Source organism: Penicillium taxi, assembly GCF_028828555.1.
Source record: "Penicillium taxi strain IBT 34144 chromosome Unknown utg000004l_segment0_segment0, whole genome shotgun sequence".
Classification (NCBI taxonomy): Eukaryota; Fungi; Ascomycota; class Eurotiomycetes; order Eurotiales; family Aspergillaceae; genus Penicillium; species Penicillium taxi.
The window spans coordinates 2,457,806-2,471,431 of NW_026643206.1; the positions used below are offsets into that span (position 1 = coordinate 2,457,806).

The window sequence follows — 13,626 nt, forward strand, 5'->3', positions numbered from 1 at the left end:
TTTGTGACGTGTCGCTTTTTTGGCCAATAAGATCTGAAGCTAAAGCCTAATACATATTTACCTCGAACCCCTCACGGTCGTGCACAGCTTACACAGTAGTTTTTTGACTCTCTACAACTCACCAGAAAATTGGGTCAAATCTGTTTCCTTTCGATTAAATATCTCCACTACTCTATCGCCATGTTGAGCAGACGGTAAGTGTCAAAGAGGAATTTCAAGTTAGAGAGATAGGATGTTTACAGAGCAAATATGAAGAAACAACTCCCAAAAGCCCAATGAGGAGCTCATATCGCGTTTCCGGCAAAGCTACCCTCGAATAAATTCCCGCGACAAATACGACCAGTCTAATCCATACTCGTCTTCGGGTAGCTCAAGCAAATTCAACCAACAAAATATACAGAACCTCAATCTCCCGCCCTTAGGGATGAAGTTTGACTTGAATACAATTTCATTTGCAGAACAGTACGATGAAGTATGCAAACCTAGTCGTGCTGATTGGCTTGGCGCAAGTATACACAGCCAAGCAGGCTCCCTACACATGCGCACAGTTAATCCTCTTTTCATTGAGAACTCCGGGGCATACTACCAGCACACACCATTTGCGATTGAAAACTTTAATCCGCAATATCTTGAGCCATTACCAACTAAGAAACTGCAGGATCAGCAGACCACGTTCGCGCCGAGTGCCTTGGTTACTTGTGATCCAAATCTCGTGGACCTAGATGACTCTAGAGATACTTCGTATGGTTTTGCCAAAGCATCGTCTATATATGATATGACGACTTTGACCGAATCCCCACCCTTAAGCCCTGGTGGCATGGCTCATGTCAAGGGTGAAAAGTCAGTGAAAACTAGCTTGGCGTACCTCTTTTATTGTATCATCTATTAACCTTTGATTCTTAACTAGATTTCGCTATAGAGTCACTATAGGGGCTTCTACTGCAATGGCCGAGAATAAGGACGAGGTCCCGATAACGTATCTCAACAAGGGCCAAGTGTACGCCTTGTCAATTGTGGACTCGAACCAAGCGGCAAGCACTGAAGTCCTACGATACCGAACGTTTGTGCATATTTCATTTGACAAGGAACCGCAGCGGGTAAGACCCGAGTACGCTTGGGAATTGTGGAAAGATGGACGCGGCTCTAGCGAAGCACACCAGCACGGCGGCAAGCTTCTAGCCTTAGAATTGGTGAACCTAGATGCTAAAAACTATGGAACTGGGAGTATTCAAGTCGAAAAGTCGTTTTTTGATGGATTCTGCATAACATGGTCATCCAACCCGACTATAGGCACTTCTGGCTGCCATTTATCAGTGAGATTTAACTTCTTGTCCACGGATTTTACTCACTCGAAAGGTGTTAAAGGAATTCCTCTCCGTTTATGTGCGAAAACACAACTTCTACCATCTGAGAACTTCGGAGTTTTGAGGGAGGCAGAATTGTGTTATTGTCAAATTCAACTCTTTCGAGACCATGGTGCTGAACGGAAGCTTTCCAACGATGTTACACGCCTGAGGAAGAGAATCGAAAAGCTCTCCACGAAAATGGAAAAACCGCAGATGACAGGATCTAAAAAGCGCAAGAGGTCTAATATTACCTCAACGAGAGGAAATAGCTTAAAACAACCCCAGGGCCCTTTTGATACGTTATCTTCCGAAGACGAATTGACTTCTAAAATGGCTGTGCTAAAGGATGAAGTCTTTTCGTCCCACTCGATCAGTGTTTTTGCACTACGATGTGACGAACAAGATGATCCAGATCTTAGCCCTGTTCGGATTTTGACCGAAAGTGATTTAAGAGACATGGGAAATCTGACCTTATATAAAGAGGATGATTTGGGAAAGAAGTCTTCTTCCATTACATCGCTAAGTAGCGAAGCATCAACCAAGTCAGAACGTGCGACTTCGCGTGAGTTGCCTGAGAAAACACACAAAAGAGAGGTTTTAGACATTGATCCAAGATATCGACCACCAACTGAACGGTCGTTGAAGTCGGGTAAGTCACTAATATTTTGTAATGAGTGGAATTCCGCTGCTGAGTATTACCTTAACCAGTTGCTTGCTTCTATGTTCAATTTGCGGACTCAGATCAAACACAACAGTGCTACCGTGCATTATATCTTACAGCACGCTCGGTCTCCGACTTACTCATGAAAATTTCCGAGAAAAGCAAGATTAATCCAGCCCTTGTTGTTCGGATTCTTCATGCTACTGAATCCGGTCTCCAAGTCACAGTCGATGATAAGGTTATTCACGGGCTTCCGGATGGTCAAACTATGGTTGTTGAAGTAAAGAAATGCCCAACTGCGACCGACAGCAGTCAAGACATGGAGCAATTGGAAATCATACTAAAATATTAGTGGCCTCACTCTTCCGTTTGTTTTTTGTGTCTTTCTTTCGAATGGCTGGAGGCACCTCTGAGTTTAAATAGAATATCCATGGACAACCTCAACCTGATTTTACCTGTTTGTATCTGTTAATACGTGATAGGATGTGTTCCAGACAAGGTCCTTCCTTGTTTTCTTATGGATTTCATGACTTTTCAGTGATAGCATTATGACGATTAAAGAAATCAAGCTGTCAATGATCTTCTCTTTACAGTCATGTTAAGGTAGCCATAATTATATTGCGTCATGATTTAAAACTTGTTTCCCTGAGCGTAATTCTTGATACAGTAGATACAGTCGATTGTCTACTTAGCAAAATATTTCGAGAGATAATATTCCATTGTAACGGCGTGGGTTGCAAGAAGGCTGAGAAAGGCAATGGACTCTCAACACAAACTGGCTGAACCAGCGGTCAAGGGAAGCAGGGGCTCCTAGTTAGAGATTTGCCACTTCCTGATGTACTTAATTCTCTGAGGTCTTCGGACTCTTGAAAGACTTCAAGAGTTGTTCTTGTTCCCAATTTACCTTAGTGGAATTGAGCCCTATGGGATACCACTCATACACCTGCCCCCTGGTAGCCTTCTCATATTAGTTCTTCTCTTGTTTACGGTAGCCCAACCGTATTGGACTCTAACCCTTACAACTACACCTCGACCGTCTGGCATGATCCACTTCGAGATAAGACCTACCTACGGCACCTGTGTACTATGTAATAAGCGGCTCTTATCCGAGTCCTATCCGCCTTTCAGATGGTGGCCGCACTTAATGTAGAAGCATATATACTACCAACTCATCTTCGTCTACGCTATCATACTCTGCCCATAAAACATCTCATATAGAGCGTCTTGCTTCGGCCCAGAAAAGACGGAACAATTGTGGATCGTTTGCCGGTTCCCACTATCAGAGGCCTTATAGAAAGACTCCAAGAAATCGAAATGATTGACCTAACTCTGCCATCACCATGGCGAAAGGAGGCATTCTCCAAATTTGAGATTAAATTAGGCAGGGAGGTCGCGATAGAAAGGGCCGAAGCGGCGCGAGCAACCACAGACATCGTGGTGTACTCGGACGCCTTAGGACGACATAGCTCTTTGGGCGCCATAGCTGCCATACTAAGTGACTCGCTAGAGATAACCAACAGCATATAAGTTTAGGCTGGACCTATGGATCGATGGTATATATATACCACCGAGCTAATTAGGATCCTATACGCCATCAACATCATCAACAAGGTCGCTCTCCGACACTAAAGAGCATCCCATAAGCAGGCGAGATCTGCCACCATCCTCAGTGATAGTAAGTCGGCCCTATAAGTAATCCAGAACCAAGGGAATAAGTCAGGACAATAGATCACCTGTACCATTCTATAAGCCGCCAAGAACACTAAGATCTATAGCACATCGATATAACTATAGTGGATACCTAGACATTGCGAAATACATAGAAACAACATAGCCGACCTGCTGGCTAAGGAGGCAGCCATACTAAGAAAAAACACCCCCCTTCTTACTCTTTACTATCACGCGAGAGAGCACACATCATGAAAGGAATCCATATCCAATAGAAGAAAGATGGAAAGATTCAAGGACCAGCGCCCATCTACGGAAGATCGACCACACTTTACCGGCTAAGTACGACAGCTCTACGGTTCTCTACCTGGAAACCAAGCTTACCTACTCACGTAACTACGAATCGGACACTGCTGGTTATCAACATACGCCAAGGCGTTTCGATTCCGAAATGATGAGCTATACATTTATGGCGAACGGGAAAATGTTCATCACATGTTGTTAGATTACCTAAGATTAGGAGGATCGAGAAGAGAGCTCCGAAGAAAGGTGGGCGACGCGTTCATCAGTATATCAACTATGTTGGGGGAGACCAGAAGAAGAAGGGGTAATATTGATAGTGCATCACGGACCAAGATAGTAGAGACTGTCTTAGACTTTGCTGAAACATCGCAACAGTTTCAAAGCCACGCGCCATGAGGGCAGCATACACATAACGACGGCACAGAGGCCACGGAAGGCCTCATCGAGGCTCTAAGTTCGCTTAGGAAGTGGTCCACAATACATGTACATAGAGGGAGATATATAGTAGTAGTAGTCTGCATATCGTTCGCGAGGGGTCAGGGTAAATGAGGTTATCCATCCATCAATTCAGATGTAAAAGTATTTATCTGAAGCTAAATTGGAAAAGTTTGTAACAAATATTTCGAAAATACTCAAGAGGCCAAGGGTTTTTGTTACTTATTTTTTGTGTACCAGGCAGGTCGTTCCAAATAATTGGAAATTGCATATTTCGATATCCTTTAGACACGACTTAGAGCCGGGGTTGAAAATCGTGACTCGCAGATAATCTGTCGACTTGCTAATACATAAGCAATCCAGGATTATGGAATAGATGATGGAAGCCGTTTATGACGAAGATATGCTTCTTGGGGGATGTCAGGTTTCAGAGCCGCAAAGAAGCGCAATGATAAGCCATTTCGTACTAAAAATCCGTCCCATGTCAATAATTGATGTCTTCGAAAATAGCAATCCATGACCATGACCATAACCTACGGCCTCATGAACAGCCAAGGCCATAGTCAAGGTGACAGTTTCTAAAGATCTTAGGCAACATACCTGCTCGTTGGTTTGACAAACCAAAACCCTGGGCCCCTTACTAGAGCCTAGGGAAATATCTGCGACCGTTTCCCCTCCAGGTCCTTTGTCGTTAGCTGTATCATCGAGAGCTAGGCCCAGACACTGGCACTTATTGATAAGCGTCTTCCGCAACAAAGCGCTCTTCTCGCCAACGCCACCGGAAAATACCACACCATCTATCTGACCATTTAGCTTGACATAGTAATTACCTATGTAACCAACGATGCGGTCCACAAATATATCAAATGCAAGTTTATGCGCCTTGGTGGGTGGATTGGCAACTGCGATCTCGGCGAAGTTGGTCGTTCCTGTGAGCGCTTTCCACCCTGATTGTTTGTTGAGAATGTTTTCGGCCTATTCAATTACAGTCAATCGTTCTGTTTGATTAGTTGACCTTGACTATACAGTACTTACCATGCTAATGTGCATATCTTTTGTGCTGGCTGGGCTCAGTTTTCCTGCTTCATTTGTGTAGTGGAAAACCAATCTACATTATGATTAGCTTCCGTTCTCTCTTTACTTAGATAGTGTTTACTTACGAAGGATCGATATCTCCACTGCGAGTAGCCCCGGGCAATCCCATCAAAGGCGTGAGTCCCATTCTAATGAGTCAGTAAGTTTAGTTGAATGTAGAGCTGGATATAATTAGATACAATGGTGACTTACGAGGTATCAATAGATTGTCCGTTTCGGATGGCACAGATAGAAGCTCCACTCCCCAAATGCATCACAATGAGGTTCGTCTTTTCGATCGGGTTGTTTAGAAATTGCGCCACAGATCGCATAATAAATGAGTAACTGATTCCATGGAATCCATATTTACGCAAACCATTAGCCTTGGCGACTTCCTGATTGATCGCATATGTGCACACGGGTTCCGGGATTGTGTGGTGGAAGGCGGAGTCGAAAAACGTAATGCTCTTGACTTTGGGGAGCTCAGTCTTGCAGTGGCGGACTATTTCTAATGATGATAAATTATGCCTGTTCGCGCGGTACAGTTAGTATGAGCTTGAACATGGAATTTGAATGCCCGATGTTTGTGCTGACTTACAGCGGCGCAAGATCTTCGAATGATTTTAATTGGTGGTACGTATCGTCATTGATCTCGACAGCTTCACGATAATCGCCTCCATGAACTATTCGGTGGCAAATGTAGGCTAGATCTTCGGCGCTGGTGACTTCAGAGAGCTCTGGATCGTCGAAACAACGCTTCAGGAGGTATTTGAATGCATCTTGGGGTGAGCGCAGTTTCTCTTTGACTTCTTCCTCGTGGTTTATATGGCCCTGTCGATACTTGAGTATTGGTGGTGCCGCGGTTAATCCAGAGATCTCCGCATCTGCAATGGTAGTTGGTGGGTTCTCGAAGGTATAGAAAGTGATTTTCACCGAGGATGAGCCTGCGTTGACTGAAAGAATAGGTCTGGGCATTTTGAGCTGTTTCCTTTGAGTTGGAAAAACCTTGGTCAAACATGTATATTGTAATTGATAATAGAATTGGATCTCGGATTCCTGGCTGGTTTTTTCCTTGTCGCGAATGATGTCAAGATGTGCTAATGACGTTAGACGCTGCGGATCTGAACTAAAGGCCGGTTAAGTGACCATTACTTAGCATGATCTCAATCTTGCTTGGTGGCAATAATTACCTTAGTTTCTCCTCATTATTCTTGGTTCTACCTGATCTTTTACATCTCAGATAACATCTTTGACTCACGCAACCATCCACGCCAAGTTCTTATCCCAAATTTTTATCCACTACTATGCCTGGCGAAGTCATAACGGAGCCAAACCCAAAACCTCAACCTTCACATTTGCCCGATTATTTGAACAAATTAAGTGTAACTTTGGAACATGCAAATAGAGATTTGGATGATAATGCCTGCGATTCCTTGTTCAAATTCCGCCGAGCAGCTTCATACATCGCCGCAGGTGAGAGTCCTCTATGGATATGTATAAAAGTCTTTGGCAATTGACCCTTTTTAGCTATGATATTTCTTAAAAAAAACATTCTCTTGAAAGAAGACCTTGAATTTGATCACATCAAACCTCGATTACTTGGTGAGTTGCCACTAACACATAGATATGATAATTCTCTAACAGGGGCCACAGGTCACTGGGGAACATGCCCAGGCCTCATTTTGGTCTATTCTCATTTGAACTATATCATCCGGGAAATGGACCTAGACATGTTGTACATTGTCGGTCCAGGACACGGTGCACCGGCTATTCTAGCCGCATTGTGGCTAGAGGGCTCGTTGGAGAGGTTTTACCCCGAATACTCGCGCAATAACCAAGGTCTTCACAATCTAGTTTCGAATTTCAGTACACCATCTGGATTCCCTAGGTCTGTTAAATATCCTACCTGCGCCTTGTCGTCTCTCTGCTGAAACTCCAGTACAGCCATATCAACGCCGAAACCCCCGGTGCTATCCATGAGGGCGGAGAGCTTGGCTATGCTCTCGCTGTATCTTTTGGTGCTATCATGGATAAGCCTGATCTGATTGTGCCCTGTATTGTCGGTGATGGAGAAGCCGAGACCGGCCCTACTGCTACGTGTGTCATTTGATACGCCATTTATGTGGATGAAGCTAACTGTGGATAGGTCCTGGCATGCAATTAAGTACATTGACCCCAATGAATCAGGTGCAGTCTTGCCAATCCTGCATTTGAATGGGTTCAAGATCAGCGAACGCACTATCTTTGGATGTATGGACAACAAGGAACTTGTGGCTCTCTTCAGTGGATACGGCTACCAAGTGCGATTCGTAGAAGACATAAATGATATAGATACAGATCTGCACTTCTCTATGGTATGGGCTGTGGAAGAGATTCAAAGGATTCAAAAGGCTGCTCGCTCGGGTACACCGATCTTCAAGCCAAGATGGCCAATGTTGATCTTGCGGACCCCTAAGGTATGTGACTCACTTATTCCCCCTATCGAGTACCAAAGCTGAGTGGAACGTTGGAAAGGGCTTGTCTGGGCCAAAAGAGCTTCATGGTCGGTTTATAGAGGGCTCTTTCCATTCCCACCAGGTTCCTTTGCCAAAAGCCAAATCGGATCAAGAAGAACTTGGCCTCCTGCAAAAGTGGCTTTCGAGCTATAAGCCACAAGAGCTCTTCACTTCAAACGGTGATATCATTGATGAAATTAAGTATGTTATTCCCAACGATGACACCAAGAAGCTCGGTCAGCGTATTGAGAGCTACAATGGCTATGTAGCTCCAAATTTGCCAGATTGGAAATCCTTCAGTCTGCAGAAGGGCTCGCACGAGAGTGCCATGAAATCAATTGGCAATTTCATCAATCAGACATTTGTGAAAAACCCAAAGAGCGTGCGGCTATTCTCGCCAGACGAACTGGAAAGTAATAAACTTGATGCAGCTTTCGATTCAACGAGCCGCAATTTCCAGTGGGACGAGTTTGCCAATGCACGTGGTGGCCGTGTCATTGAGGTCCTCAGTGAACACATGTGTCAGGGATTCATGCAAGGTTATACCTTAACTGGCCGAATTGGAATTTTCCCATCCTATGAGAGCTTCCTTGGTATCATCCACACAATGATGGTGCAATACTCCAAGCTCATCAAAATGGTCAGTTATGTTTTCCCACTCCACCAGTAATTTGTTATTAAAGCCATTTTAGGCAATGGAAACGAAATGGCACTCTGGGGTCAGCAGCATCAACTACATCGAAACAAGTACCTGGACACGCCAAGAGCACAATGGTTTCTCCCACCAAAACCCATCGTTCATCGGCTCCGTTTTGAAGTTAAAACCAACTGCAGCTCGGGTGTACTTGCCACCAGATGCGAACACATTCCTGACCACTCTTAGCCATTGTTTAGGCTCGAAGAACTATGTCAACTTAATGATAGGCTCAAAGCAGCCCACACCAGTTTACCTGAGCCCCGAGGAAGCTGAGAACCATTGTCGCGCTGGAGCCTCGATCTGGAAGTTCTGCAGTACGGATGACGGAATCAAGCCGGATGTCGTGCTGGTTGGTATCGGTGTCGAGTTGATGTTTGAAGTAATTGCGGCAGCAGCATTTCTGCGTAGGCTTGCACCAGAGTTGCGAGTCTGTGTGGTCAATGTAACTGATTTAATGATCCTCGACAATGAGAATTTGCATCCACACGCTCTGTCTACAGAGGCCTTTGATACGCTTTTCACGTCAGACAAACCTATCCACTTCAACTATCATGGCTATCCTACTGAGCTGCAGGGCTTGCTTTTCGGACGCCCGAATCTTGACCGGATCTCTGTCTCGGGATATATCGAGGAAGGTAGTACTACTACTCCTTTTGACATGATGCTTGCCAACCGTGTATCGCGATTCCATGTTGCTCAGAATGCTCTCCGTGGGATAGCAAAGTCAAACGAGAAGGTCCGAGTTCGCCAACAGGAGCTCAATTCTGAGATCGAAAAACAAATTGTCCAAATCAGGAAGTACATATTGACAAACCACAAAGGTGATAAGGCATCCTGATATACGGTTCTGGTTCTAAGTTTGATACTAATGTTGATCCACCACAGATCCCGATGATATCTACGATACACCAAAGTTTGAATAGACTCACTATAGTTTTCAATTGTCAGTTGGCCTGATTACGAGGTCTTTTACTTGTTTCTTTGTTTATAAGGTGGAGCTTTTTGTCCTTTTCCGCTTTTTAAATACTATTATCTTTGGGTACCGAAGCTTTGACCTTTGATCTTTGCTCTTGAGATTTAAAAGGCATTCTAGCTTAAAGCTCACATTGCTTTCTTGAGCAGAAATGATCCTGATATGGATATTAATTCAAAGTTTGATAGAAATTAGTTGACGAACATATACTAGTTAACATCTCTGCGTGTTAAACTGTGGCTCTTCTAATTATGTCTTGGACTGTAAGAATCAGAATTCCCTTGTTCCAAATGTAGGAACAAGTATGATCAGATTGAGGGAATTGCAATGGGACGAAAAGGTGTGGGTGTAAATTAACTAGAAAGAACAACAACTCTAGCGCCAAATCGAATTTTTGTTATATCTCAGGAAAGTGGACGACTAGCTCTCAACATAATCTAACTCACTGTGCTACATTTTGATCCCAGTTGGTGATATATATCTCCTCTGTGTCGATGTTGCACGCGTCCAAGGGAGTTGGGACTGCTTCTGCGGCCGCTCAAAAAATTCGCTTCCAACAAAGCCAATGAATCGTGAGCGCGTACAGAAAGTCAATCACGAAGCATACACCCTGCTAAAGGACATCGGCAATAGTCAGAACCGGTTTAGTCCTAAGGTAGCAACCTTCCTTCAAAGTGTGAGAGAGCTTACCAAGGACTTCCTATCGACACCCTTGAATGACTGGCAGGAAGAGCTAGGCGCACTCCGCAAGAAGATTTAAGGTATCAAAGCAGTGATTGAGCAACCCTTAAAGCAGACCATAGAATCCTTCGTAAAAATAGCCGCTAAAGCACCGACGCCAAATCATTTTCTATCATCCTATTGATCTACCTTATCCCTAGCGCGTCTATCAGAGGTAGTATATAACCAGGAAATCGTGATCTGCCTAGGTTACTGTCCACAAATTAGCATATTTCGACGATTCACGCTAATAGAGTTCACGAAACGTGCTTAGCAGGCGTAGGCGAAGGCAGCCACTAATCTATATGATCTAGTACTAGCTCTCGCACAAGTAATGATTCTTGCTTCGCGACAACTATGGTCAGGTGATCTCCGGTTTACCATAAGGAATATAAAGGAAGTAGAAATCCATTAAGTGCACCGCGAAAAGTGGATAAAAGGTCTATGTAAGACTACATTCGCTCATCTCCCTATATAGGGAATTATCTTCCATGATATCAACGTACACTTGCTAGGGATCAATAAGGCAGCAACGGAAGACTTTAAAAGGGTCCAGGGCAAAGTCGTGAAAGAAATACTGGCGGCGATTATATATAACTAGAACATAGGTAGAATAAATGAAGATGGCGATATAGAGATCGTAAGAATTAGCTGGCTAAAGATTCATAATATGACGGGACGATACTACAGGAAATTGGGTGCCATTATGGTCCGTTGTGATTCAAGAAGGATTAACTAAGAACTAGAAAACAGTGGTCAAGGCAAGAGTCTGATATAGGGAAGCGGGGAGAAGGCGACGTGCCACAGCCATACGCGTATGGCGCTGCGAGGGGTTCACCCTGTAACACTAGGTTCTTATGGTCGGTTAGAATAGTGAACTCATTAATTATATACAGCAGCTCTCGCCATTCTTCTAGGGCTAATATGATATCAAAAAGCTCTTTAGACATTGAGTATACCCAACCCAACCCATATGAGTTATGGGTAAAATTTTTGACCCGTACCCACGCTATACACAGGTCTATGTCTAACCATCAAAAATAGTTCTAAATTCAGTACCCTTATTTCTACTAGTCCCCTTTAGTATAACGCAAGAAAGGACTGAGTGCTTAATACAAATAGATGGCACTGATTGATCCTTGAGTACCCTGAGTAAGCAGGGAGCAGCTAATCACGACTGAGCGTTCATTAGGCCTCAGTGGCCTGTCACGTGGCGAGACTGAGCAACTTACTGATCCTGAACCCAGACTAAAATTTACTCTCTGAGCTTGACTCTGAGCGCCCTCATTAAAGCGGCGGTAGCTGTTTTAGGAAAGCCAACCGAGGAAAGAAAATCTGCTACATACAGCTGCCTAGGTAGACTCCCAGGTTCACAATTTTTATACCTGTATAGATGAATTGACGCTCTCTTTGGATAATATCTCGCCCAAGTAGAGGCTGTCGCGCAATTGTTCGGACTACGTTGATGGGTAGACTCCTATCTTTATATTTTGCGATTTGAAAATCTAAATGGTGACCACATACGAATTCTGACTGTTGTATATTTGTCTTCGATGGATGTTTGTTCATAGCTAGGTATCATTTGTGTGAGAAGTATTGAGAATATCATTGACTATATCTGAAATTCGGAGCTATATCTGAGCGCAAGTGCCAAGCAAATAAATTGTAGATGTCTAGTCCAAATTAGCATGTCGCGATTTCGAAGTAGTAGATCCGTCTATATACACGAAAAAGTTGCTTAAGCTCTTGAGCGAGTATCATTGCAGTCATCAGCCAACTGCACACACTGGATAATCAAGCTCCAGAACGCCTCCAAGTCGACTCCTCTAGGAATGGCCACTCCCGGTCCATCAGCTTGAATAGCAATGGTACGTCCTAATTGACCGGTAGTGGAAGCATCTCCACCATGGACACCATCAGTGACAACGCTAACGTTGAAACGCTCGCCGCCTTTGTCGTCAAATTTGAGGGCATTTTCAGGGAACTGCTGGGAAAACACAGGGTTCAGGGTCGATAGAATGACAGCCACTGCGAGAGGATCATGCAATGGGGGGCCATCAATCAATCCAAATACCGTCTTATATGTATCCGCAAAGAACAGAAGCAAGTCATGTAACATCTGCCGCACAACTGTTGGTGGCTTTGAGCCGCTGGATCCGTGGAGAATGCGCTGCTGGACATCTGGAGAGGCCAGGACCTGGTGGGTGAGATCCAAAGCGATAATAGTAGTTTTAGCTGCAAGAATGGGGTTGCTGAAGATTGATTCGGCAGCCTCGGGATCACACTATACAGATACATGGTTAAGCGCCGTTCCTGATTAGATGAAGGGAATGATATAAACAAGCGTATACTGACATAGATATTGAATTCTGCCCAAGGGGTAATATTTCCAACACGAGAGTTTTCTCCAGGAAGTCTACTCATGGGAGCATCTGTGAAACCACCACCAATGGCACCTCCCATAATACTCAGTCCTTGAATATGGTCAACAACCTCCGGGAATGTGGCGAACAAGAGAGCGATATTGGTCATGGTTCCAGTTGCAATCACCCACGGAGTACCCTTTGGCTGAGCTAAAAGAGCGTTTCGCATTGCTAGGATCGGATTCTGGTCGAGAATCGGTGACTGGGAAGCTTTAGGGAGAAGATCGGTGCCATCAAGACCCGATTCACCTATTAAGAGCGATAAGGATAGGTTCACACGTAACTCTCGAGGGGACTAGAATGAGATCATACCGTGAATATCCGGTGCATGGAGAGCGGGCCGAGAGAATGGCTTCACACTTCCAGGGTATACGGGGATTTTCGGCCTGCCGATAGCTTCAAGTATGCTCCCGGCATTGGCGGTGGTGTTGGCCAAGGAGGCATTCCCATGAATGGTTGTGATACCAAGGAGGTTGAGAGAAGGGTGAAGAGCAGCGATTAAGATTGCGAATGCATCCTGGAAATGATATTAAATGTCTAGTCTTTTCGCGGACTTTGGCCTCAGAACATAGTTGAGATAAGCTTACATCGTGGCCTGAGCTGATGGTCAATACTAACGGTATCTTTAGTGAGCTGGTTTCATCAACGGATAGACATACCAGGATCGCAATCCAGCCAGAGTGGAGTGGGAATAGATTGCAGCATCTTTAATACTAGGTAGGCTTGATGAAACAGAAGGGGTCAACAATGAAGCTGACTCTGTCCCCGCATTGCGATAAGCCCCTTATCTTCCAGCCCTGAGCCCTACCTTCCTTTTCAGGCAACTACAGT

The 13,626-nt window shown here is 44.5% G+C and overlaps 6 protein-coding genes across 6 annotated transcripts; 4 read left to right on the forward strand and 2 right to left on the reverse strand.

Moving 5' to 3' along the window:
* Nucleotides 1-538: 538 nt before the first annotated feature.
* Nucleotides 539-2,359, forward strand: N7495_005831 (uncharacterized protein; the record flags this gene model as incomplete). Its single annotated transcript, XM_057208482.1, has 3 exons — nucleotides 539-840; nucleotides 920-1,995; nucleotides 2,055-2,359. 3 exons carry the CDS (start codon nucleotides 539-541, stop codon nucleotides 2,357-2,359), a joined length of 1,683 nt encoding a protein of 560 aa, XP_057062256.1.
* Nucleotides 2,360-3,321: 962 nt separating this feature from the next.
* Nucleotides 3,322-3,534, forward strand: N7495_005832 (reverse transcriptase; the record flags this gene model as incomplete). The annotated part of the gene is made up of 1 exon (XM_057208483.1): nucleotides 3,322-3,534. One exon carries the CDS (start codon nucleotides 3,322-3,324, stop codon nucleotides 3,532-3,534), a length of 213 nt encoding a protein of 70 aa, XP_057062257.1.
* Nucleotides 3,535-4,833: 1,299 nt separating this feature from the next.
* On the reverse strand, nucleotides 4,834-6,462 carry N7495_005833 (uncharacterized protein; the record flags this gene model as incomplete). The annotated part of the gene is made up of 5 exons (XM_057208484.1): nucleotides 4,834-5,388; nucleotides 5,449-5,521; nucleotides 5,574-5,636; nucleotides 5,701-6,015; nucleotides 6,086-6,462. The coding sequence occupies 5 exons, from the start codon at nucleotides 6,460-6,462 to the stop codon at nucleotides 4,834-4,836; spliced, it is 1,383 nt and encodes a 460-aa protein (XP_057062258.1).
* A 329-nt stretch (nucleotides 6,463-6,791) lies between these two features.
* On the forward strand, nucleotides 6,792-9,602 carry N7495_005834 (putative phosphoketolase; the record flags this gene model as incomplete). The annotated part of the gene is made up of 8 exons (XM_057208485.1): nucleotides 6,792-6,960; nucleotides 7,015-7,089; nucleotides 7,132-7,375; nucleotides 7,432-7,584; nucleotides 7,634-7,943; nucleotides 8,002-8,622; nucleotides 8,675-9,500; nucleotides 9,565-9,602. 8 exons carry the CDS (start codon nucleotides 6,792-6,794, stop codon nucleotides 9,600-9,602), a joined length of 2,436 nt encoding a protein of 811 aa, XP_057062259.1.
* Nucleotides 9,603-10,217: 615 nt separating this feature from the next.
* N7495_005835 (uncharacterized protein) lies at nucleotides 10,218-10,412 on the forward strand (the record flags this gene model as incomplete). The annotated part of the gene is made up of 1 exon (XM_057208486.1): nucleotides 10,218-10,412. One exon carries the CDS (start codon nucleotides 10,218-10,220, stop codon nucleotides 10,410-10,412), a length of 195 nt encoding a protein of 64 aa, XP_057062260.1.
* A 1,698-nt stretch (nucleotides 10,413-12,110) lies between these two features.
* On the reverse strand, nucleotides 12,111-13,500 carry N7495_005836 (uridine-cytidine N-ribohydrolase; the record flags this gene model as incomplete). Its single annotated transcript, XM_057208487.1, has 5 exons — nucleotides 12,111-12,656; nucleotides 12,728-13,044; nucleotides 13,108-13,312; nucleotides 13,383-13,408; nucleotides 13,455-13,500. 5 exons carry the CDS (start codon nucleotides 13,498-13,500, stop codon nucleotides 12,111-12,113), a joined length of 1,140 nt encoding a protein of 379 aa, XP_057062261.1.
* Nucleotides 13,501-13,626: the final 126 nt, after the last annotated feature.